This window comes from Perca fluviatilis, chromosome 16 (genome assembly GCF_010015445.1).
Source record: "Perca fluviatilis chromosome 16, GENO_Pfluv_1.0, whole genome shotgun sequence".
Taxonomy (NCBI): domain Eukaryota; kingdom Metazoa; phylum Chordata; class Actinopteri; order Perciformes; family Percidae; genus Perca; species Perca fluviatilis.
The window spans coordinates 28310702-28337721 of NC_053127.1; the positions used below are offsets into that span (position 1 = coordinate 28310702).

Consider the following 27020-nt stretch of genomic DNA (forward strand, 5'->3'; position numbering starts at 1 on the left):
GACCAGGGCGAGGAGGGGAAACGAAAAGAACCACAGAGATGCTGCAGAGTGGCGAAGGTGGTGGTGGTTTGGGGGTGGGGGGGTATTCTTTGTGGAGAAAGAAGCCGAGAGACAGACTGCAGAGGAAGATAGAGCGACTGACATTTCTCCCGCACCTCTATGAGCAGCCACATCCTACAACAAGCTAATCCCTCTATCAGCCTCTCACCTCACCTGGGCCTATCTCGCCAACAGCAGAACTCTGACAAAATGGAAGATGTGCTTTTCCGAGATGCACTCAGTATTTTTTTTTTTTTTAAGTCTGGCCAGAGCAGCTCAGCAGCGCTCCAGTCCCATGGAGCTGAGTATTTGGTCAGCGCTGTCACTGTCCTGCCACGCACACAGCTCCTGCTGACCTTTCCCTTTTACCCGAGCAGCATGTCACAAACTGAGCACCGATTACTGATTCGTGGGATGTTCACGAGGACCGAGACAAACAGTCGTTTGCAATGTCAGTATGGACTACCGGTAGGCTGGGAGTCCTAATGGAATTTGCAGCAGCCTTATCAGTTAGGGCTGCGCCTAATCATTATTTTCATTATTGAGTCATTCTCAATTAGTACATTTTTCAGTTTATGAAAAATATTAAAAAAAAATTGTCCTTCACAATTTCCCAGAACCCAATGTGACATATTCCTATTGTTTGTTTTGATGACCAACAGTCTGAAATCCAAAGATAGTCAGTTTACAATGACATCATCCTCAAAGCATAAGCATCTTGTCGGCATTTTTGCTTTGAAAAATGATTCAAACGATGAATTGATTATCGAAATAACTACTGATTGATTTCCTGTAAATCCACTAATGGAATAATGGACTAACCCTTTCAGCTCTAGTATCAATATTTTGTATCACAATATATTATTCAATGTATTAGGAGACAGGTCAGAGCTGTCCTCTCTATTGAAAATAAATAAGACTTTACTGTGTATTATGAACTCTTGTGAATATTTTTCATTTTATTTTCTTATGTGTCACTACTTCTATAATAGAACATTATACTTTGCATATCCATTTGTTTTGATGTTTGGTATATTATATGTCGGGATGTCTTTGCATAGCCTAGAGAGACCGCAAAAGCCACCACAGCAAAGGAGTTAAATTAGACGCATTCTGAATGCACAGATTAAAGATTTCGAATGAAACAGAAGCTGTCAGAGACCTAATTCCCCCAGTGGACAGACCTGACAATTAAGCCTGCCAGCGCTGGATGACAGGGCTCACACACAGGGAATAAAATGACACCTCTCAGCTGCCTCATTTACAGTATCAAGAGAACATCACCAAAAGAATGTGCGTCTTAAAAACAGGTACAGTATAGTATTTTACAGTTCAAATAAAAAAAAAAGAGAGGGTAAATTAACCCTTCCACTAGATTGACACAACAGCACATGACCTAGGCTAATAACTCTTCAGTCTTCACCGATTCACAAACTATCAACAGTCACTCATAAAGTGTTCAATGCAAAAATCACTAAACCACCCAGCTCGTAATAATCAAGCATCTTTGTGAACAAACTTTCCCCAAAATATTCTGCTTCTATGAGAGAATCCTATTTCAAATAGCTAACATCAACATATTTAAGACCAGGCTGGGTGTATTAAATAGAATGTACCTACTGCTGTGTGCGTATATACGAAATAAAACGCTGGGTAGCCTATTCCCGCAAATGTGTTAACGGAGTGGAGGCGGTTTTCCCCGACACAATACGCCCCTCAATTCGCAAAAAAAAATATGAGAACAATATGAGAACAGTGACGGTGCTGATAAATGTCCCGCAGCCAGGACAGAGGGGTGGGGGGGGGGAGAGAATAAAGAAACAGCAGCTGGTCACAGTGTAGCAGCGGAAATCGACGAGTTACAAAAACACCACCATCTGCAAAGCGAGGAGCGGCTGCCCAGCAAAAAACACGGTCTCCGTCCAGCCCTTTATCACTTTAGTATGCCCAGTTCGCTCTACTAAACTGGCCATAGGGTGACAATATGAGACACCGCACAGACCGAACAAGAGGCGAACGTAAACACCGCCTCTCATACAGTATTTATTTATCAACGTGGAAGGGAAGGGGAGCTTGTTCTTCTTCAGTGATGCCCGTTATTATCCCTGCCTCCACCAACTTGATCCTATTTAAGCTTCTTCGAAAAACTCGTACCTCTTTCTGCAGTCTTTCTGTCTCGTTGGTCTCGGCGTTTGTGGCGGATACGTTTCAGTATTTTCTGTATTTTGGGACCTGGGTCGGTGCTGATGTTGAGCCGTGTCTTCCGTCCCTCTTCTTCAGCGTTTAGCTGTAGCCCCGCAGCCTCTGCTCGGCTTGTGGTGCTGAAGTGGACAGCGCACCGAGGAGAGCTGGGAACAAAAAGCCCACACGGCGCCGATTCGGGCCCGCCCGCAGCACGGCGCCCCCTGGCGACCCGGAGGAGCCTCTGCAGACAACGAGGAAATGGCGTCAAGTGCACTGGGATAGCGTCACCTAGCGTGTTGATTCCCCTTTTTTTTTTTTTCTGTGTACGACTTAAGTCCTAAACGGCGGCCACAGTGGGGCAGTTCACTTTCTATATCATCACTTATGAAGACTTATTCCCAAACAGGCTTCTTTCTCGGAAGCCATTTTGACATGTCGCAGTAGGAAAAGCACAGGTGTAAATAATTAAGTTAGTGATGACTTGAGTTCCATCTAGCTCCTTAATGCGCATGATGGCTCACTGCCACGATGCCATTGCTCACTGGGACAACTGAATAGAACAGAGCCATCGTTAATGTAATAAGAAACACCTGCTGACAAAGATGTCTGCTGTGAAAAGACCTGTATCAGTGCATCAGCAGGAATGGTCTTCTAAACTGCGTGCTGTGCGTGTTTATTGCGCCCCTTGTGTGCTTGTGATGACAAGTTATTACTATTTTTGTTCTTCTTTTCTTCATATAATTAAATTATAGTATAGGCTTTTTGTAAAACTCCGGGTTTAGTTAACCTTTTTCCTGGTTTAACAGAAAGCTGTTTCTGGTATGATTTTAGTATTGCAAAATTGAAAGACTGAAATCTCTTACCAAAGCAGACATTCCTTCTATTCTGACAGTATAATTGAACTATCTTTCATTTTCTTTTCATATTTCACCGTCTGGACCCTGGAGGTCTGCAAACTCCACTTTGAGAACTATTAAAATGAATACTCTGAAATAACCCCTGCCAACTAAAGCTATTCATTTCGGTTTATCTAATACTGGAACTGATGTGTGATGCCCAATACAGTGGAAGGTGTAGAAAGACATTTTGCATCGAGTTGATTAGTAATTCAGTCAGTAATTAAAGGCAACAGTGAATGATACACATAAAGAAAAGATAACCTGACATGTGAAAGGAATGGAGAATATTATAATATATAACTACTGCTTCACCAAAGATTTTGAGGCTTATAAATAATACAAGTGTTTAGTCCAACTAACTTATGCTTTTATCAGAATTAAAGCATAGATCACAAATAGTTCCTATGATGTTTTAGGTGTACTGGAATACATTATTTTTGCAGCTGGTAAGTTTAATAGGAATGTGATTATGCATTATTGAAAGTCCCGGAGCTGAGTGTTGAGTCTATTTTGAATCATTGCACAGGCTCTCCTCCTGTGCATTATGGTGGATTCCAGTTCACTTTCCAATGAGTCTGTTCTTCGCGGTCACATGGGGTGTATGTTGTCCCGAGTGGCGGGCTGTAAGGAGTGGTCCAGGACAGCAGCGGGGTGGCTCTGGGTGACAGCGAGGGTGGCCTGCTCCGGCAGTAGGCTGGGGTCTGTCAGGATGGCCGTGGTGGTACTCAGGAGACGGAGTGAACTCAGAACCACTGACGGGACACGCAGAGAAACCACAAACACAGATTATAGCTAATGTGCAACAGAAATACTATCAAACTAAGGATATTTGCCGTAGGAATATTGGTTCTGCATAGAGCTGCAAAGATGAATCGATTAACTGTGAACTATTAAATTAATCGTCAACTATTTTGATAATCGGTTTGAGTCGGGTTTTTTTACGAAAAAAAGAAAAAGTTCTCTGATTCCAGCTTCTTAAAGGTGCTGTAGGGAGGATTGTGAAGATCCAGGACTTAGCCAAGAAATTTGAACATCGACATCTTCTCAGTCCCTCCCCCCTTTCTGCTAAAGCCCAAAACGGTCTCCTAAGCCCCTCCCCCACAAGGGAGAATGAATGAGTGTGCATGAGCAGTGATTGACATGCAGTTAGACACCCCCCCTGGCCCTGATTGGTGCATCTGAACAGGGAGGGGTGGATTTTTGCAAATTGCACTACAGGCTGTAGGTGGTGCCAGAGGAGCCGGATTTTATTTTTTATTACCTGCTTCATGTAGTTCTACTGGAACATAGGGTCAGTTTCAGCAAATATGACAGAAAGTTAGTTTTATAAGTCTTACCTACTGTACCTTTAAATGTGAACATTTTGTAGTTTCTTCACTACTCTACGAAAGTAAACTAAAAAAAATTGAGTAGAGGACAAAACAAGACATGTGAGGATGTCATCTTGGGCTTTGGGAAACAGTGATCAACATTTTTTTTTTATCATTTTCTGACATTTTTTAGACCAAACCACTGAGAAAATAATCCCCAGGATAATCGACAATGAAAATAAGCTTTAGTTGCAGCCCTAGTTCTGCATTGAGGAAGCAGTTGTTCCACACTCACTGGGTCTCAGGGCAGGCAGGGAACAGTGTTGGTCCAGCCAGGACAGAGTGGACCGACAGAGGTCCTCCACACTGGCAGTGGACACCATTCCATTATAGGACTCAAACAGCGGCTCGATGATGATACTGAACTGACACGGAGTTGAGGAAAGAAGTCGTTCAAAAGTGACACACTGGTGTTTTTTATAACGTTAGTGAATTCATATTAAGCATTGCATAGTATCTCAAAGGATGTCCATAGCAAAGTGCTTTATGACGTCCATAGGCTGGTGTTATTCTATAGCTTCCTTGTTGTCAACAAATCCCCCAAAAAAGAACAACTCCAACGATGCGTTAGTCTGTCTTTCAAAACTTAGCGACTCCCATATCCTCAGTCCCAAGCCCATTGGTTCCTACTGCAGACGTAAGTCATAAACACATTAACCTTTAAAAGGGCTCAGTAATGTCCTATAACAGCAGCTGTAGTTTCTTTCAAGCAAATGTGACTCCGAATTGAAAAATACTATGCACATCTGTCACATGAGACAGGTGCATAGGAGAGACAAGGAGGTCAAAAGTTGCAAAGAAACTCTCACACTGTCTAATTTGCAAAGACAAACTTAATGGCAACATTTTGGTACTAGACATTGAGAAGCCATCTTTAGTAGAAAGTGTCTGTAGGTCTACACCAATCACATTCTCCACATGAAATATGGTATAAATACAAAACATCAATTTACTATACACGGAGCTGAAAAGAAGTACAACACTTTATATAGTAATAATAATTCCGAAATCTTATAAAAAGGAGTAAATTGTGAATTTGTTAGGGACTACTGTATTTTAACCTGCGGAATAATGCACATTAGATAGGCTGGTGAGTATTTACAGCAGACCGGGGTGTATGTGATTGACTCAAAATAAACCAAGGAGAAGGAACATGGCACCCAGTGCAACAGTGTGGCTCATTGGTGCGTCTTTAATCATTTTGGACAACAATGGAGCTCTAAGGCACAGAGGGATGAGATCTGTCAGGCTTTGGATACACAGACTTGTTTTTGGTCTTTTCATGGGATTTGTTATCAATAAGAAAAATATACACTATAATACCACCAGACTTGTTCTTTAATGGTTATTTCAGTCATAACACTGCAAGTGAGTGGCTCATTGATTCAGAAGCAGCACCAAACTAGTGGTCGACTAAAAACAAAATAAGTCTGCAATGATTGAATCAATGTTGAATAGCACAGTCTATGGAGAGGCAATAAAAAGAGTCAAATATACGCTAAATGTTGCCATCTCGACTCTATGTGAAGAGAAAAGATTCTCTTGGAGAACTTTATGTATGTAAGTTCATTATATCAGCAGTTCGATAAATGCACAATCTCTTGAGCGACCATCGAAGATACCTTAATATTCATGGAGAGAAAACACCCTCAAGGTGTTTTTGTGCAACACACAAAGATGGTAAAATGGTAATCTAATCTTCGTATCTTGCCTGCAAGATAAGGGCAGCAGTAACGGATTGGGTGATCATAAGGAAAGAGTTAAGGATTACTATGACTTTTTTTCTTCTGCAACTGGCATATACAACACACAGCCATTTATTCTGCCTGATTACACTGAGACGTACTTAGATATGTAGAAAGACCAGGTTTCAGTCACTTACCATATGTACTGCACCAAAGTAAAAGCTACATTTCCCTGCCTAACAGTATCTTTCCAGACTGGCAAAATGCTTGGCATAATTAGTTCATTTGGATTCAGGTTTAGGGAAGATAACAACATTTGAGATTCCTCCAAAGCGAGGAAGAAGCCAGTTGATGCTGCAGGCAACTACCCCAAAGTACTGACACATAAGAACCCCGCACAGGAATAGATGGCTACATTTAGTACTCAACACAAGTCCTATGCAGAGTAAGTTTTTTTTTAGAGTGTGTTTGTGGCAGAGTGAGGTTTTTTAATGAACCTCTGGCAGATTTACATCCATAAGGATACGATCCAGAACTTCCAGTTTCGCAGCGTCTGTGCCTGGACGTACTCTCGGAACTTCTGCCTCATGTGGTCAAAGCGCTGCCGTGTGATGGGCACACCAGTGGCTGGAAGCTGCTGCTGGCACGCACTGCATCAAGAGACACGCTAAGTCAACAAAGCAGTGCAGTGCATCTTCATATCAGCAGGGAAAGACCAATATGTGATATTAAAGGTTAGGTTCACAATCAATAGTCAGGGGCCCATAGTTATGGTCTACGCTCCCAGCACTTTTTCCTTCTAACTTTCCCTAATATCTAGACTAAACTAAGAAAAAGAGTGTTAAAGTATGCAGCTCCCTCATCTTGAAAAAAGTTACAAAACCACATGAATATTCGGGCGCTGGTTTCAGTGCACGCACTTAAAGCCATCCATCCATCCATCCATCCATCCATCCATCCATCCATCCATCCATTTTAAATTGTCGTGTTTGATTTATGTCTTAAAAATTGTCTAAATAAAAATGGTGCTGCTGCCTGTCTTGGCCAGGACACTCTTGAAAAAGAGATTTAAAGTTAAATGTAAATTAAAAGAGTTAAATAAAGGTTACAAATATGTACATTGAAACCATTTTTGCTTGCTGAAATCATTCCTACTTTTCATACCGGCCATTAAAGCTTTAGCGCGTGACTATTTTATATTAATGAACATCCGTTACATTCAAGCCATTGCCAAATGAGTTGCTACAAAGCTAATTATGACTATCAGCTCCACACAACTCTCTGTATTTCTCAGTATGGCTATGTTTACAAAATGGTATAGTCCGACGACTTTTGCAAGCAGAAGCTCGAGTGATGCGTTTTACACATCACTCAGTCAGTGATTGTTCTGCTAAGAAAAGACCTACACGTTCAGCAGAAGGACTAAAATCCTAAAAAGAAAGTGACGGACGGCTTACACAAACAGGGATAACCATTGATGGCGCTTTTCCTAGTTGGAGAGCTCTATAAAAAGGAAAAAGGACTAGGATCAGACACACCTTTCCTGCTCTTGAACAGGTTTGTAATGGGTTTTGTAACCTACTGTATAATGGTGGCCGATCATCGAAGGGTTGCGATACGTGGATGCACCACAGTGGTGTTGTCATTACTTAGAGATCGCTTCCTAATGCTCTTCCAGTGAAAGTGGTGGGGCAAGATATCCACAGTCTGAAAACTGTCAAACTATCCTTTAAATTGAATCCCAATATCACCCAGATATAATATTAAAACAGTTTGAAACATTTTAGAAAGACAGGATTAAGCTACACAAACCGAGTAGCAGCTCTTTTTCCGCTGCTGTGGCTGTAGGTTAACGTGGAACATTTTAAATGTTTAATCATATGCATAATGCATAAAGCAATATACATTCATAAATTAAAGTTAGACCTACTATCTGCCAAGTAAAATGTGTATTCACCTAAATTGATATACTGTATAGTGCAGACTCCACATAGAGACATAAAGGTATTGTCTTGCTCTATTTAGAAAAAACTAAATTAAAAGTGCGTAGTTTCTGTCGCCCCCATGAGGAATTCTAAGAAATGACAACAAAACTGTCGGCGCGTCCACATGACACAAGCCTTCTGTGACCCCCCCCACATACACACACACACACACACACACACACGCAGTTGCTAGTAGCCAAGGAGAACATAGAGGATTAAAAAAAAGAGGTAACTATCTTCACTCAATTTTCAGTGCGCGAAACTCGCCAGACGACCCAATCTTCTGAACACAGCCATACTGAGAAATACAGAGAGAGTTTTGTGGAGCTGATAGTTTTAATTTGCTTTATTTATAAACTAATTTGGCACTGGCTTGTATGAAACGGACGTCCATTAATGTAAAAAAGTTACACACTAAAGCTTTAAATGAAAACATGCATCCAATCCTAATGGTTATGCATATACACACATGCCTGCACACAGTCACACTCCTATATTAAGAAGTCCAGCGTGGCTAAAAGTCTCACTTGATGGCAGAGTTGAGGAGCTGGATCTCCTCTCGGAGTCTCTGAGCCTCGTCGTGCAGCTGAGCTCTCTCCTGCTGCATCTTACCGATGTACTCGGCAGTCTTCTGCAGCGTGGTGGCTTTGCTGATCTGTGACAGCAGACAGAGGGGTTAACGCACGTCAGCAATGCACCCCAGTTATTCACAAATATTCAAAGTAGGGCTGCACATTTTGAGAAAAATATGCAAATATTGAAGTGTACCCAGATCTGCATTTTCTACATATTTTCTAATACAACACTGCTTGTTGAATTTAACAAAAGGAAATTATTTAACATTATTTTATTGAACATTGAATTGAATACAAAAGGCACCACTAAATAAAGAATGACAAAAATTTTCTTCTGATAAAATAACCTGAGTGTTATATGTTGCAGCCTTTCGTGGTATCGCTGTATTACGCCAGTTGATATTGCAATGACTATTTAAAAAAATTTATATATATATATATATATATATATATATATATATATATATATATATTGTGCAGCCCTAATTCAAAATGACTTTCCTAGCTGCATTTACATCTCATAAAGTCTTCCAGTTGTCTGTGCATCATCTCAACTGCTCTTTGGTGATGCTGCTCCTTTCAGCTCATCTAGCTCTAATGCAGCTGCACGTTTTCTCACAGTACCTTTATGCTTGGCTGAGAGCTGAGTGTTGTCACGAGGTTATGTAATGTGTCAAAACCCAGTTTGATGTTGAAGCGCCTCTTCTGCTCAGCTGAGATGTGCGTTATCCTCCTGGTCTCCGTTTGCTGCAGATAACATTATGACGAAATAGACACATCAAACTTCAACCCCAAATTAACTTTCTCCGTCAACAGTTTCTGGTATTATTCACTTGTGACTTATTTAGCACCTAACAAGATGATAATCTTATTCATAACAAACTACTTAATCCCATGCTGTGCTGTATGATATATATATATATATATATATATATATGTAGATGAAATGAGACGGTGTGTGTCCTACCTTACTTGATTCTATCTTTCCCTGTACTGAGAAGCATGAGTGTGGGGACTCGGGGTTGGAGGTTTTATCTAAAGGGTTTGGTGGTGATGTTTGGCCTGGATGTCCTGGGAAATTCACTAAAAGAAACACAGATAACATAATATCTATTCATTATTTTTGTAGGGAAATTGCATGACCTCTACATGCACACATGTTCTCATTAGGGCTGCTCAATAATGAAAAAAAAATATCATAATCACGGTTATTTTGGTCAGTACTGAAATCACGATTATTCAACACGATTAATAATTGACTTGACAGAAAGATGTTGCAATTATTGAATTAAAAAAAACAAAAATGGTAGAACAGTGACAACAAATGAACACTGAAATCATGTTAAACTGTGAAATTTCTCTAAATACTTTTCCTGTTCCAACTTTTGAGGACAAAATAAGAGTTTACTTGCAAAACGTAATGTGCAAAATAATTATTTTGTGATCTTTAGGAGCCAAAATCGTAACCATGATTAAAATTTGGATTCATTGCACAGCTCTCATGTACAAATCAGTTGTATATATGCAAGGCAAACACTCTGCATGTAAATGAAAATGATACAGTATGCTATGGCTGTGGACGCTGGCATAAACTTCTACAACAAGCTTTACTTGATCGACCTTTTTGCTAGATTTCCCTACAGTCAGGCTAGGTGAGTAACGGAATACATGGAATGCCGTTACGGAATTCGGATACAAAAACAGGTATGGCTAAGTTCACACTTGGCGTCTTTTTGTTGTTGCTGCCAGCATCTGTTTTACATTATAATCCTGTTTTTTGAAGTCGTGTGCGCTTTTTTAAACACCACCGCCGACTTTTTTTCTGCAGCTCAGGGCGTCTTTTTGAAGTTGAAAAAAGTTCAACTTTTCTGAAAAAAAGAAAAGAAAAAACGCCCTACGTCAAGCGCATTTTTGACAGCTGACCAATGACAAGCGGAGTAGCCAGAGCTGCCGTTTCCATAACAACAAGAAAACATGGAGTCGGAGCACAGCGATTTACAGTATATGATATGACCGGGTGCTCCCTGTACAGGGAACTCGCTTTAGTACCGCTCCCACTCTCTGTTCTTTCTCTAGCTCGCTCCACCACTTTGTTTTATCCAACGTTAGCAGCGATCCATATAGCGCTCTAGGATACTGCAGCAGTAGCTGTTGTTATAGCAACAAAAGACGCTCTCGGCTGCTTTTTGGAGCCAAAACGCTGCCAGCTTTTTTTCCCTCTTTTTTTTTTTTTTTACTACAAAAGCACCCTTAGTCAACATTTTCTTGTCAAAAAATACGCCAAGTGTGAACACAGCCTAAATGTGTTCCGTGCATACAGCATGATCGTTTTGATGTCCATGTTTTCCGGAGCTGCACAATATGAGGAAAATATGCTCTATGCAATATTGTTGTTGAATATCGCAATAACGATACTAACGGTGCTCACGATAAATGAACAGATATTAAAGTGTACTCAGTTCTGCCGTTCTGCTGCTTTCAGTATTCTGCTAACATGTACAGATTGCCTGTTGAATTTAAAACAAATGAAAGGAAATCATTTCCAACATTCTTTTATTGAACAAATTGAACATTGAATTGAACATAAAAAGTCACCACTAAAAAAAGAATGACAGTTAACATTTTAAAGTGCAGCTTTTCTACTGATATTCTCTTTCAACTAATACAAAAATCTCCTGAGTGTCTCTCGCGATGTGTTTATTGCACCAGTTGACGTCACGATGACGATAAAAAAAATGATTGATTGTGCAGCCCTAGTTCTCATCACTAGGTTTCTTTGAATTTCAATGTGCCCAAGGCATTTTACATTTCCTTGACAACGGCCATGTTACCATTCACCAATTATAAGAAGATGCGATCCCTAATTGCATTGGAAAAAGTGAGATGTTGTTTTTACTTCGGTGCTTCGGAGCGTTGAGGGCATACCTGTTAGGCTGCTCCTGTCGGTGCCGTAGAGCTGGACCGGAGACAGTTTCTCCGTCTTGGGAATGAGGAGGGCTGTTCCGGTGTATGCGGAGCCGTGGCTGAGCAGGGCCGACACCGCCGAGCCTCTGGAGGTGCTGACGTGGGGGCCGCTGTGTCCCAGGGGGGCACTCTGGCTGTGCAGAGGAGTCAACGCTGGGATCCCTGCAGGCCAAGCAGCGCCATGCTGCAGCTGCGATGAAGCTCCTCGATGAAGCGTGCTGCTGCTGGACTGCTGAACAACACACAATCTATACTTAGAAGCAGAGCTGGGCGATATGGAGAACATGAAATATCCCGCTACTTTTGATCAAATACCTCGATATCGATATTGCGACGATATTGTAGGCTTGACTAGTGTTGCTTTCACAAAATATTCACACAATTAAATTTCAGATAAATAATCAGTAATAATCAGTAATCAGTAATGTGGATATAATGACTAAGTGGGTAAAGGCAAATAATAAAAAATGACATCACTTTACTGTACTGCAGCCTTGAAAACCAGGAAAAGACAACACTTATTCAAGTCATATATTATGATATCCAAAATTTAAGATGATATCCAGCCTCATATATCGAAATTGATATATTGCCCAGCCCTACTTAGAAGTGCCTTTTAAAACATATTTTTTCTTTTCTCCTGACCTTATTAAAACCCAATATGTTTGAACGTGTTTCATGTATAACCCTTCCCTTTGCCACAAACTGGATTTGCACATTTGATGAATGTGATGCTACATACAAATGTGGGGGGGGTCAAATAAATCCCTGTTAGGGGGCGACCTCTAGCTCACCCAGTAAGAACGTGCGCCCCATGTAGGCTGAGTCCTCTGCAGCGGTGCAGGTTCGAATCCGACCTGCTGCCCTTTGCTGCGTGTCATCCCCCATCTCTCTCCCCTTTCCTGTCTATCCGCTGTCATTACTTAATAAATGGAAAAGCCCCCCAAAAATAATCTTAAAAAAAAAAAAAAAAATCTCAGTTAGACCTCCTATGAAAAAAACAGTTCTAAAAATATAATAACCAAAATCCAAAAAGACTTATTTGGCGGATTTGTGCGCAATAGTGCTGTGTAAGATTTCCTGCCAACACCAATTATATATAGTGCATACGCACAGTATATCCACTGTATTTAACTATTAACTACCACTTACAGCTGGGCTCTCGGCGTAACAGAATGGAAGTAATGTGTCATTTTCTGTAGTAAATATCTGAAACATGTCATCACCATGTTAAAAATGATAACGAGTATCAAGGTTATAATAAAGGTTTTTGGAGGCCAAAAACAGCCAACAGCCAATATATCTGACGACGTTGTGGCTAATCTCTATAAACAGATATCTGCATATGAATGCAGATACATAAAAAAGCTAAACTGTCGTCAGACTTTAGCCAATGGGTTCCAAGATTACATTTCAATGCGTTCCGCCTCTTTTGCTCTCCACATGGACTGGTTATCCGCATGCAACCAAAGGCTGCTCAAACATGATTGGTCAATACTACTGGGACTACAAACAGACCACAAACGGAAACCAGAACGTTTCCCGTTGCCTACAGATTCTGCAGATATCTATCATATGCAGATATCTGTTTATAGAGATTAGCAGCAGGTTGGCTTAGCTTAGCACAAAGACAGAAAACAAGGTGAAAAAGCTAGCCTGGCTCTGTCTGAAGGTAACAAAATCCACTCACTGGCACCTCTAATGCTCACATGCTAACGCAAGTCTTTCTCGTTAATCCATCCAAAAAAACGGACAGAGGAAATGATTGCGCCCAGAAATTGGTCGGCACACAAATCCCCCGCACAGGCACAAAGTGTTGTTTTTGCGTTTTGTTTTTTGTACAAGCCAGTTAGCAACACAAATGAACACTCTTGTGATACTAAAGGACAGGCTCACCAAGGAACTGGGGGATGATGACCTCCGACCTTTGGCTGCCACTAGAGTATCAAATCCTAGAGATGGCTTCCCTGAAAGCACAAAAACCAAAAGTTATTCGATTGATTTTATTCGGACAGAAACATGATCCAATTTCTTTTTTTTTTTTTTTTCAGTTTAACAACTGATAGATGGCTGGATGGATGGATGATAGATAGATAGATAGATAGATAGATAGATAGATAGATAGATAGATAGATAGATAGGTAGGTAGGTAGGTAGGTAGGTAGGTAGGTAGGTAGGTAGATAGGTAGATAGATAGATAGATAGATAGATAGATAGATAGATAGATAGATAGATAGATCGATAGATAGATAGACAGATAGATGGGTAGGTAGGTAGGAAGGTAGGTAGTAGATAGATAGATAGACAGATAGATGGGTAGGTAGGTAGGTAGGTAGTAGATAGACAGATAGATGGTAGGTAGGTAGGTAGGTAGGTAGGTAGTAGACAGATAGATGGGTAGGTAGGTAGGTAGGTAGTAGATAGATAGATAGATAGATAGATAGATAGATAGATAGATAGATAGATAGACAGACAGAATGAACCAGTGGTGGAAGAAGTATTCAGATCCTTTACTTGAGTTAAAGTACTAATACCACACTAAAATACTCCGTTATAAGTAAGTCCTGCATTGAAAATGTTATTCAAGTAAAAGTATGTAAGTATCATCAGGAAAACATATTTAAAGTGTTCAAATGCAGAAAAATCCTCACATTTTAGAAACTGGAAACGATCAATCAACTAAGCGATTAATCGGCTAATCATTTCAGCTGGACTTGTAGACCTGTATATTGTTGGGTAGTTTCATTTATAATGATACTTTTTTGGGGCATTTTAGGCCTTTATTTCCTCAGGACAGATGAAGACATGAATCGACGAGTAAACCTCTACACATGTATAATAAAACATCCTATTTTATAAACTACATGTGTTTTGTGTGCAAAAATCCTAATTTGTAAAGTAAGTACAATATTTCTCTCTGAGACGTAGTGGAGTAGAAGTAGAAAGTGGTATGAAAAGAAAAGACTCTAGTAAATTACAAGTACCTCAAATTTGTAATGAAGTATAGTACTTGAGTAAATGTACTTTGTTACATTCCACCACTGGACAGAAGTGACTCACGTTCGCGGGCGCTGGAGGAGAGCAGCTTCGCCAGGCAGCTAGTGGGGGTGGGTGGCGTTGAGGGGGGTCCAGACAGAGCCACAGAGGAACCGACTGTCCTCGCTCCTCCCGTCTTCTGCTTGTGCTTCCCTCTGAGCCCTGGAACAGCCACCTGCTCGGGGACGGAGAAGCAGTGGGCCGCAGTGACCGAGGGCAGCGCTGCGTGGGCCGGGTCAGACGCAGCGGCCGGGTAACTGAGAGAGTGGCAGGGAGTCTGGGGGTACGGGTCCCCTGTGTGAGGGTAACCGTGAGGCTGGTGCACAGAGCCCTGGGCCCCCATGGTGGAGGCGGTGTGAGTGATGACAGTGGGGGTCACGCTGGTCGTCGTGTAGTAGCCAAACTTATGGCAGGGCGGCGGGTACAGGAAAGGGATACTTGAAGAGGCCGGCTGCTCGATGCCGGTGGTGAATGCTACGGAAACAGGTGGAGCAGGGTATGACTGGTGTCCATATGGCATGGCCCCTGATATGATGCTAGATGCGTGGTATTCACCGCAACCCTGGCCCGGCCTGCTCTGGTCTGGTCGGGTACTGGATGAGGAGGGCTGAGGCAAATTGTCAGATGACAGATTGGGCTGGAAAAGAAAAATTCAATCTATTTTACTAATTAACTAGGGGTGTAAATTAGGGCTGCAACATGCCATAACATTGTTGAATATCGCAACGATATTACTTGCGATAAATGAACAGATATTAAAGTGTACTCAGCTCTGCCTTTCTGCTGCTTTCAGTATTCTGCTAAAATACAACAAATTGCTTGTTGAATTTAAAACAAATGAAAGGAAATCATTTCCATCATTCTTTTATTGAACAAATTGAACATTGAATTGAATATTAAAGGCACCGCTAAAACTTTACATTATGATGTAATGTTTACATGTTACTTTTTAAAGTGCACTTTTCTGCTGATATTTTCTTTTAAAAAGGTCCCATGGCATGAAAATTTCACTTTGAGGTTTTTTAACATTAATATGAGTTCCCCCAGCCTGCCTATGGTCCCCCAGTGGCTAGAAATGGTGATAGGTGTAAACCGAGTCCTGGGTATCCTCCTCTGCCTTTGAGAAAATGAAAGCTCAGATGGGCCGTTCTGGAATCTTCTCCTTATGAGGTCATAAGGAGCAAGGTTACCTCCCCTTTCTCTGCTTTGCCCGCCCAGACAATTTGGCCAACCCATGAGAGAGAGACATCATGGCTTTCAAACGAGCAAAGTGACAGTTGGTCAAGTCCACACCCCCACCCTCCACCTTGTCCCCCCCTCTCTCCTCCTCAATAGCTACAGACACAGAAATGGCACATCCTAAGGAAAGCTCATTTTGGGACTGGCTCTAGTGGCTGGAATTTCGGGAAAGAGACTTCAGATACAGTATTAGGGGACCACTAAGGCATATATATAGGAGACTTCAGATACAGTATTAGGGGACCACTAAGGCCTATATAAAAGAGACTTCAGATACAGTATTAGGGGACCACTAAGGCCTATATAAAAGAGACTTCAGATACAGTATTAGGGGACCACTAAGGCCTATATAAAAGAGACTTCAGATACAGTAATAGGGGACCACTAAGGCCTATATAAAAGAGACTTCAGATACAGTATTAGGGGACCACTAAGGCCTATATAAAAGAGACTTCAGATACAGTATTAGGGGACCACTAAGGCCTATATAAAAGAGACTTCAGATACAGTATTAGGGGACCACTAAGGCCTATATAAAAGAGACTTCAGATACAGTATTAGGGGACCACTAAGGTCTATATAAAAGAGACTTCAGATACAGTATTAGGGGACCACTAAGGCCTATATAAAAGAGACTTCAGATACAGTATTAGGGGACCACTAAGGTCTATATAAAAGAGACTTCAGATACAGTATTAGGGGACCACTAAGGCCTATATAAAAGCATCCAAAGAGCACCATGTCATGGGACCTTTAACTAACACAAAAAATCTCTGATTGTCTTTTGCGCATACCTGTCAAGTATCCCGTTTTGGCCGGGAAAGTCCCGTATTTTACCCTTCTTTCCCGCTGTCCTCCCGTATTAGTATTTTCCTGTAAATCTCCCGTATTTTAACCTGCGTTATTAAAAAATAATAATACTCCAGGCCGGAGTGGAGTAAAAAAAAAAAAAAAACATTCCCAATCTGAGCTCTGTCACTAGCCTCGCGATAATTGCCACCTGCAGTAGCCTACTACAGGTACTGTAGGTGGCAGTTGTCGCAAGGTTAGTGTGTGAGGTCAGATGATGAGTGACAACGCAGGGAAAAAAAGAAAAAAAAACAGAGACTGATGATGGACGCTACGACAGAAACGGTGCGCTGCCAAAACTTATGAAGGCTTTAGTATGCATTCCCCATAGCAATGCAAGTTCAGAAAGGGTGTTTAGCATGGTACGAAAGATTGTTACAGAGAATAGGATGACGTTAGACAACAGAACTGTTTGCGCTCTACTCTCATGTAAAATGAACCACTCTGGCCCAGCCCACAAATATACTCCTTCCAAAACAGTCTTAAAGAATGCAAAGTCTGCAACAAATTTGTACAATAACTCACTAAAAGAGTAAAGAAAAGTTACGTGAAATGAAAAGAAAAACTGTAAAAGAAAAGCAATATGAAATGAAAAGAATGTGTGGAATGAAAATAAAATGTAAAGACAAGCAATGTTATAAACTGTAAATGTTTTCAGCATTCTGCATCAAGTGGTGATTTTAGCTTTCTTGTACACCCGTCTTAAAATGTAAGGGATACTGGAGCTTGGTTGGGGTGGTGGGACTGCTCGCGGCGGGCGCTGGAAACTTTTCCTTATTTTCAAATCCAAAACTTGACAGGTATGCTTTTGCGATTTGTCGCAGCCTTTCGTGATGTGTTTATTGCGCCAGTTGATATCGCAATGACGATAAAAAAAAAGATATATCATGCACCCCTAGTTAGGGTTGGGTACCGAGACCCGGTGCCAGTGATATGCCTGCACTGCTCTCTGATGCTCCGAAACGGACGTTAGAGGCAACACAAGCATCACTGCACGTGGCGCTAGTTAACACTACACTCAACAGCAGCTAACGTTAGCCTACCGTTAGCTAGCAGCTGGAGTAAACACGGTTACGATGCTGACAGCTAAACGGTGTAAAGTGTGACAGTATTTCACTGTAGAGGATTCCAACACGAGACGTAACAGTCTGACTGCAGGACTGCAGCTGCCGTTGTCGGAAAAACAACAGAAACTCGCCAGCCTTGTGCTGCATTCACAGTTTTTGTAAAATACCCTTTTCCCATGTGTTGGTTGTTTTTGTCGTTCAACAGCAATTTACTAGTGAAATACGCTATTGTTATAGTTATTACTATATTATTAAATCATTTAATTTTGACCATATGGCCTTTCTTTAATGTCGCTGACTGTTGTCTAGTACCCTTCTTTTTTTTCTTCTTTTTTTTTACTTTCTTAAAAAGTATCGGTTCAGGCACCGTTTTAAAAGTATCACTTTAGCACCGGTATCGGAAAAAAAACAAAAAACGATACCCAACCCTACCCCTAGTGTAAAACACACGTTACATCACGATACAATATTATATCAATTCTTACGACAACGATACATTTACTGATATCACAAAGTCTGCCACGATCTGATTTCAATTTGATTTTAATTCAGGGGCCTGCAACCAATACCAGACGATGCGTAAGCCCATTTAAAGCTATAGTGCGTAGTTTCTGTCGCCCCCATGAGGAATTCTAAGTAATGACAACAGAACTGTTGGCGCGTCCACATGATACAAACCTTCCGTGATCGCACAGAGCCCCCACCCCCCCTCCTCTACGCAGTTGCCTGTAGCCAAGGAGGACACCGAGGATTAAAAAAAACATGATGGACTCTTCAGAAGAGGTCATTATCTTCACTCAAGTTTCTGAACGGGAAAGTCAGCGGACGCCACAATCTTCTGAACATAGCCATACTGAGAAATCCAGAGAGAGTCGTGTGGAGCTGATAGTCTCAATCAGCTTTGTAGCGACTCATTTGGCAATGGCTTGAATGTAACGGACGTCCATTAATATCAAAAAGTTACGCACTAAAGCTTTAACACAATCAGTTACATTTATATATATATATATATTTACAAAAATCAACTAAAATATGATTTGAGAATTTCAGTACTACTCTCTTCCAGACATTTAAATGTAAAACAAACTGCAGCAGTACCTGAGCCAGCTGGGTGTCGAGAAGTAGCTGCGGAGTGGTTACCACAGGGGAGGGAAGTGGAGCAAACGCTGTGCTGGATGAACTCTCAAAATAGCCACAGTCAGCAAAACCAATCTGCTCAGTGGGCTGGCCCCGGTAGTTCATAAAGATATCTGAGAAAAGCCAACACACACTGTTAATCAGACAGTCAGGTATAAGAAAAAATTCAAGCTTTGATGCAGCTGGAAAGATGGAAATTGTTTCAGAAAATTGCACTTAATCTTTATGATGGTGTGAAAAGGATTTTTTTTTTCAGGTTCAGATTTAGAAGAAAAAAGAAAGACAATTAAATTTAAAATTGTTTTTTGCCTCCTATAATGACGTGACAAAATGTACACAAAATGCTTTCATTCTCTAACAGATATGGCGGAAGGTAGCCGGATTATTAATGTCAGTCTGCAGTTGAATATCACATTTGAGACATTCAAACGTCAAAACAACAAAATAAAAGCAAAGAGCCAAAACATCAAACAACGAGTCACCATCCAAAATGCAGTGAAGCACTCTCTACGTGGTGGTCATTCAAGGTATTTGCTTCGTATCTGCCAGGTCACATATTTTTGGAGCCATGCTGGCAACTGACTGTGCCAAGCTGCCATCTGCGATTAGGTTATGTACTTTCACATCTGACGGCACCGACTCCAAAGCAGGTTTTGACCAGTTGAGGAGACAAATATAACCTTGCTTGCTTCAGTCAATGAAAGCTTGATTTCAGCTAACTGGAGCTATTGTTAACACACACACACACACACACACACACACACACACACACACACACACACATTAGTCAGAATCCAGCTTGATGAAACTCATGGCTGTGGAGCTCTCACAGACACTTGCTAGCTCCCTGGATCTTGTGACCAAAAGAGAGACAGACAGCTGATCCCTCAGGACTCTGCCAGCACTGTGAGAACAAACAGTCACACACACACACACACACACACACACACACACACACACACACACACACACACACACACACACACACACACACACACACACACACACAGACAGACAGACAGCAGACAGACAGACAGACAGACAGACACATACACACACACACACACACACACACACAGAGACAAACACACACACACACACACAGACAAACACACACACACAGACAAACACACACAGACAGACAGACAGACAGACAGACAGACAGACAGACAGACAGACAGACACACACAGACAGACAGACAGACAGACAGACAGACAGACAGACAGACACAGAGACACACAGACACACAGACACACACACACACAGTATTACAGCAGTGGGCAGCAGGTTGTCTGTCGGTTACAAAGGCTGACTTGTAGCCACATGGCTGCAGGATTGCTTCACTGAAAGTAACACAAAGGCCAAAGCAACCACAGCCACTGTGCCCCCGAGCAAGGAACTAAACTACGACCTGCTCTTCGGCTGTCTGTGTCTCCCTGCAGGATGGCAGTTTGGCAAGCAGCCTTGGCGCGTAAAGTCCGTCCCTGCCTCTCACACTCTCTAAGGAACGTATCGCTGTCAGGTATTCATTTATAAATACAACTCAGGAATCATTGATTAGAGAATGATGTCGCACCAAAACATGTTCAGATTTGATTGTGATTTTTTTTTGAAGTTTTACTTAAAGCTGCATTTACAGATTTCCAGGCCACTTGGAGCCAGTGGGAAACAAGCTTTAGACACAACACTGATATGGTATCACCTTTTAAAAGGTTCCCTGTGCAAATTTGTAACCTGTGGTAGCCCCATGGAGCTGGTTTTCTATGAGTGGGTCCCCGTTTTGTTTGTGTCGTACACAAGGACGCTCATGTAGAGTCCAACTATTATATCCATCCACTATTCCACTGATCTACACGTGGCAGTAACACGCAGCAATACATATCTAGCTCTTTAGCTGCTCAATGCTTTACTATATTCACCAGCTAGTCCCTAGAGTAACTGTGTCTGTCTGCTGTTTGGTGCTGGGCAGGTAGTGTACAGCGGATTGATCAGAGTTTGTTGACTGAAAACAGCTGCCTGCTGTGGCCGAAAACGACACTGATGAAAGCAATGAGAGTGAACCAAAACAGTTTAAGGGATAGTTTGGATGTTTTGTGTCGTATGAGCTACATATCCACAGTAGGGGGGCAAGATATATCGACACAATATCTTTATCGCAATATCACGTTGCGCAATATTACATCTATGGGCGCAAGATATATATTGACTCAATATCGTTATCACAAAATATCGAAAGTGACGCAATATTTAGTTTATTTTGTGGAGCGCTGCGTCCCGTCCTGCTGTGTGGCTTAGTTGTGTTTGATTTAGAGCGTGCTTGAAACGCTATTATGATCCTGTTTCACTGTGCCGTTTGCACATGTTAGTGCACGTCAGCGCACGGTCCACTACGTGATAAACACTATGGAGCGTACCACGTGTGTGCATATTTCGACAGAGTGACCGTGTAAGTGAAGAGATAGATAGAGATAACTAAACGGAACGAATCAGAGGAGAAAAAGAAAAGTTGTGTCCTGTTCTCTTTATATATTTATTTTATACTGTCCAACCAGTAAACCATGTCCTGTTCTGTAGACATGGTCCTTATTTATTTATTTATTTATTGATGTTGGACCAGTCCAATATGACCGTCAGTTGAAATAAACCTGGTGTTGTATTTGTTATGAATCTGTTTTGATGCATTTTCCCGGAACCTTTGTAATTTTACATAGGTTTAAAAATATCTAAATTAATATCGATATCGCAATATTCATAATCGATATCGTAATATTACATTTTGTCAATACTGTGTAACCCTAATCCACAGTGAGTGTATAAGCTACGGTAGATGGCTTATACACTCACGCCCCCAGCTTGGAGAAGCAGACACAGAAGCAAAGCAAAGTACTGCTGTGGACGGGGGCAGCAGCTAAACGTATTTCAGCCTCCTAAAAAAAGGCCCACCTAAATAAATCTATATCATTTTAGGTGTTTGAACATTTTCATCGCTTTATCGCCTTGCTGCCAAACAGCCCTGTTAAAGTTTAAGCAGGGGGAACTGAAGCCATTATCTATGCTCTCGTCAAAGCCAACAGACTCCATTGACAAAAATGTAATGTTCCAAATATAGCATATCACTTAAACTGATATTGATTTTTTTTTAGGTGGGCCGTTTTTCAGGTGGCTGAAATACGTTTAGCTGCTGCCCCCCTCCACAGCAGTATATTGCTTAGTGTCTGTGCCTTTACTCATGCCTGTTTCTCCAAACTGGGGCCGTGCCAACTAAAGGATGGATACCCGACCCAAGCCCAACGGGACCTGACGGGCCGAGCCGGGTTCGAACAGATATTTAGAAATGATGTTGGGGTTCGGGTCGGGCTCAGTCACATCAGCGTGATAAGGCATTGAACATTTTAAATTTAAAACAGCTTATTATGTAGATAGCCAACTGCGCGCCTGTGTTAACGTGAGCTCGTTGCCCCGTGTGCGCTGATGCCTCATCTGTTGACATTTCCGAATGCCTTCCTACAGTTGCTTAATAAAAGCGGGCTTTCCACACAAACAAACGTACATGTGTCATTAGTATGAGAAAAAAAAACAAGATTTTAACTGTGTCGGGCTCGGGTCGGGCCCGGACATAAACATCTTAATGTCTGTCGGGCTCAGGTCGGGTTCGGTTACTGCTCTGTCGGACGCGGACCGGGCTCGGACAGAAAAATGCGGCCCGATCCACACCCTTAGTGCCAACTGCCATTTGTTTGGCAATGGAGTCTGGTGGCTTTGATGAGAGCATCGACAAAAGCTCAAGCTCCCCTTGTATAAACTTAAACAGGGCTGTTTGAGGGCAGGGTACAGCGCTGAAAATATTCTAAATGTAGCGTACACACTTTTAGGAGGCTAAATTATGTTTAGCTGCTGCCCCCGTCCACAGCAGTACATTGCTAAGCTTCCGTGTCAGTACTCTGGTCTGCTTCTCCAAACTGGGGGGGTGCCGACCGCCATCTACTGTAGGTAATACACTGACTATGGAGAAGTAGCTCATACAACCCCATGTCAAAACATCCAAACTATCCTTTTAAGTTGCAGAGTCGGGTGATTATTTCCTGTGGGTTCATCACTACGAGCGACCCCTTTCACACTGCACATATTCATTTGATCCATTGTTTTAATGAAAATATTGATTATAGCTGCTTTAATTCATAAATCAGAACTACTTGCAGGAGCCTCTAATGGTAAACCTCCTCCTCCTTCCACTTCCCCATTCTCATGGCCGCTGACCCCCCTCTAACCTCTGAGGAACAAATAACATACTGCAGACGCAGCACATAAACAAAGGAGTGGCACTTGAGAACAAAATCCCTGCATTAAGCAATTTAATTTTAAATTCAGATTTAAAAGACCTAATACGAGAATACAAGGATCAGTTCAGACGTCTTATAGCAGCTAGCAAATATATTTTTATGTACCACAATGTCAGACAGACAGACAGACAGACAGACAGACAGACAGAACCTGGTATATCCATGAAATCCTCCAGGTTGGGCTGTAGTGGAGTCAGGCCTGGCTGGATTATATCTGCATTGCTTGTGTACGCTGAGGAAGAAGAGAATATAATATCAAACATGAGAGAGAGAAACGTGAGCGAGTGTATCTTTTAAGGTCTTCTTTTAGTGTCTGCCTTATTGTGTGTGCTTTCTTTCATCATAGGGAATTGTCCTTATTTTTAGGGTGAGTCCCTTTGGACTAACTTGCTGACCCATCAGCCGAGAAAGCCAATAAGTGTATTTCCCAAAACGTCTAGTTTCATTTTAAATTCACTCATGGCTAATGAAGTAACAATCAAATGTTAAATATTGTTTAAATCTTGATTGGTGCGTGGAAGTATTTCACATCACATTTTTCCATGGAGTCCATGTCAAACCAGTGAGAAGAGCATGGACAAAAAAACTAATAAAACAGTTCAATCTTTGTACCAAAATGTCGCGTTCATGTAGGACCATCGCTCATAGTAACACACAGAGTAAAATTGAGAAAATAGGTTTTCAGGCCCTTTAAAACATTGGACACATCTCGCTATTTACATTTAGAGCTGGGCGATATGGCAAAAATCAAATATCACGATAGTTTTGACAAAATACCTCAATGTCGATATTGTAGTGTGACTATTGATGCTTTCACAAAATATTAACACAATGACATTTTTGATAAATAATCACCAGTAATGTGGCTACAATGTCTAAGTGGGTAAAGGCAAATAATAGAAAAGCTAGAACAGTCTGGTAAGTTCAGAAAATGACATCACTTTACTGTAATGCAGCCATTAAAACCAGGAAAAGACTACACGTGTCATATCACGATATCCAGATATCCAAAATTTAAGACGATATCTAATCTCATATATCGATGTCGATATAATATCGATATACTGCCCAGCTCTAATTACATTATGTATCATATAAATACACACATGGTTGATCTATCCTTAAGTCTGTCCTCTGGGCTCCTGCTCATAACTTATATCAGAAAAATCTAAATAAAGTACACCTGAGAATTTATTTTCAGCCAAATGATAAATGCACAATACAAAGGAAGACATGTTTCTTGATCTCGTCATGCAACTCACAGGTCACAAGTTGGCCATCCTCCCTTTTTCAACACTAATGATTTGACACCGGTTTGACACCAGTGCAAAGTCACAGCTCAGAGTCCCTCTGAATGACTACTCACTGTCGTGTCGGTCACCGGCCCAGGGACAAGGCTTTTGCGTCATGGTGAACAGGGTGTCGGAGATGTCGGACAGAAGGCAGTCCAGGTCAAACATGTGGACCTCCACCGGCGCAGCCTCGGGCTCCTGGTACATCTGATTGGACCATTTCTCCAGCTTGGCCTGGCAGATCTGACCCTGGAGCACAGCAGCCAGAAATCCGAACTTAGGAACAACTTCTAGTGACAAGTCAACTCCGGATCGATTAATCAGAGGGCAAGTGATGCATTGATGCAGTTTGGTTCGGTCCAGCTATTGGTTTGTTGCACTTTAACAATATGACAATGCCAACTCAAACTAAAACACAATTTACTGTACATCCACTCACACACACACACACAAAACCAACAGGTATAACGGTTGTCCTCCACTCTTACATCTAGTGTCTAGACATGCAACGCCAAAGTTTTCCAAGTGCCCATTCTCTGCTTTAAACCCAGTAGAACACTCACGGAAAATGAAGCTCCAGGACCGGTCCTTATCCCTCTGTTTGAGCTGCTATGCTTCACCCTCTTCTTGTCTTTACCCTCTACTTCTAAGTCTCACACCCCATTTATAGGGAAGTCCAGACTGAGCCGGAAACGTTTTGATTACGTCTTAACACACGACATCCCATCTTGTAATTTATTCATTTACCTCTCGATTTGTCATCTTTGAGGAAGAATATGTGTAAAGTGTGTGCAAGTAGAAATGAGGTAAGATTGTGTGTGTAGATTTGTGTGTGTGTGTGTGTGTGTGTGTGTGTGTGTGTGTGTGTGTGTGTGTGTGTCTGTCCGTCTGTCTGTGTACACAGTGCATGATGAAAAAACTGTTTTGACATATTGTTCAAAAACACTAGCCTCCTACCGATTCTCATTATGTCAGCTTCGTTCCTTTCTTTACTTTGATGTCTCACCGTTCAGCAGAAAAGCAGCAGCCTTTTGTCCCTGACCTAATTCTGGCAGCCACACTCACGTGCGAGCAAACAGGAAGACCTGAGGGCCCCCGCCAACACAACTTGCTGCTGCCTCGGACTCGCCAAAGAAATAAAACATGCATATCTGTCACTTCCGATCGACATTATTTATACTTTTTGAGGCCTTTCCTGCAACGAGGTGGTACATTACATTAATCTTCAAGTGAAACGATCAAATAAAATGTGCAAAAATGAGATTAGATGAAACTGAATCACATAAACAGAGATTACATTTTTTTTATGGCAAACACATTGTCCTTTTGTCTTGAGTCAAGCTATTCCTTTTCACATACAGAGCGTAGCATGAGGACACACTGCGGCTACACTAGTGACTCTACGAGACTGTACTAAATGCTCACATCGGCATGCTACTGTAACATGCTCATAGAGACAATGCTAACATGCTGATGTTTATATTAAACAGTAATATTTACCAGGTTCGCCATCTTAGTGTTAGCATGCTTACATTTGCTAATTAGCACTTAAAGGTCCCATGGCATGAAAATTTCCCTTTATGAGGTTTTTTTAACATTAACATGAGTTCCCCCAGCCTGCCTATGGTCCCCCAGTGGCTAGAAATGGTGATAGGTGTAAACCGAGCCCTGGGTATCCTGCTCTGCCTTTGAGAAAATGAAAGCTCAGATGGGACGATCTGGAATCTTCTCCTTATGAGGTCATAAGGAGCAAGGTTACCTCCCCTTTCTCTGCTTTGCCCACCAAGAGAATTTGGCCCACCCATGAGAGAGAGACATCATGGCTTTCAAACGAGCAAAGTGACAGTTGGTCAAGGCCACACCCCCACCCTCCACCTTGCCCCCCCCTCTCTCCTCCTCAATAGCTACAGACAGAAATGGCACATCCTAAGGAAAGCTTATTGTGGGACTGGCTCTAGTGGCTGTAATTCTGCACCAAGGCTGAATTTCGGGAAAGAGACTTCAGATACAGTATTAGGGGACTACTAAGGCCTATATAAAAGAGACTTCAGATACAGTATTAGGGGACCACTAAGGCCTATATAAAAGAGACTTCAGATACAGTATTAGGGGACCACTAAGGTCTATATAAAAGAGACTTCAGATACAGTATTAGGGGACCACTAAGGTCTATATAAAAGAGACTTCAGATACAGTATTAGGGGACCACTAAGGCCTATATAAAAGAGACTTCAGATACAGTATTAGAGGACCACTAAGGCCTATATAAAAGAGACTTCAGATACAGTATTAGGGGACCACTAAGGTCTATATAAAAGAGACTTCAGATACAGTATTAGAGGACCACTAAGGCCTATA

The 27020-nt window shown here is 41.6% G+C and overlaps 2 protein-coding genes across 5 annotated transcripts in view; both read right to left on the reverse strand.

Annotated features, from left to right (window-relative positions):
- srrm3 (serine/arginine repetitive matrix 3) overlaps window positions 1-2432 on the reverse strand; it is a 94173-nt gene extending 91741 nt beyond the window's left edge. Inside the window, exon 1 of the mRNA XM_039826551.1 lies at window positions 2194-2432. The gene's annotated coding sequence lies outside the window, so the exon portion shown is untranslated. The remainder of the gene's footprint in view (window positions 1-2193) is intronic.
- A 1035-nt stretch (window positions 2433-3467) lies between these two features.
- LOC120575713 (carbohydrate-responsive element-binding protein) overlaps window positions 3468-27020 on the reverse strand; it is a 33322-nt gene continuing 9769 nt past the window's right edge. For 2 of the 4 annotated variants that reach the window (XM_039826549.1, XM_039826547.1), the window contains 12 exons: window positions 24737-24911; window positions 23522-23602; window positions 18991-19142; window positions 14762-15374; window positions 13598-13668; window positions 11663-11933; window positions 9705-9820; window positions 9362-9484; window positions 8690-8817; window positions 6704-6827; window positions 4728-4857; window positions 3468-3874 (listed from right to left, as the gene is read on the reverse strand). In XM_039826549.1, the coding sequence (XP_039682483.1) occupies window positions 3711-3874; window positions 4728-4857; window positions 6704-6827; window positions 8690-8817; window positions 9362-9484; window positions 9705-9820; window positions 11663-11933; window positions 13598-13668; window positions 14762-15374; window positions 18991-19142; window positions 23522-23602; window positions 24737-24911 (2148 nt within the window). In that variant the 3' untranslated portion in view covers window positions 3468-3710. The remainder of the gene's footprint in view (window positions 3875-4727; window positions 4858-6703; window positions 6828-8689; window positions 8818-9361; window positions 9485-9704; window positions 9821-11662; window positions 11934-13597; window positions 13669-14761; window positions 15375-18990; window positions 19143-23521; window positions 23603-24736; window positions 24912-27020) is intronic. The other 2 variants (XM_039826548.1, XR_005642041.1) reach the window with 2 other exon arrangements.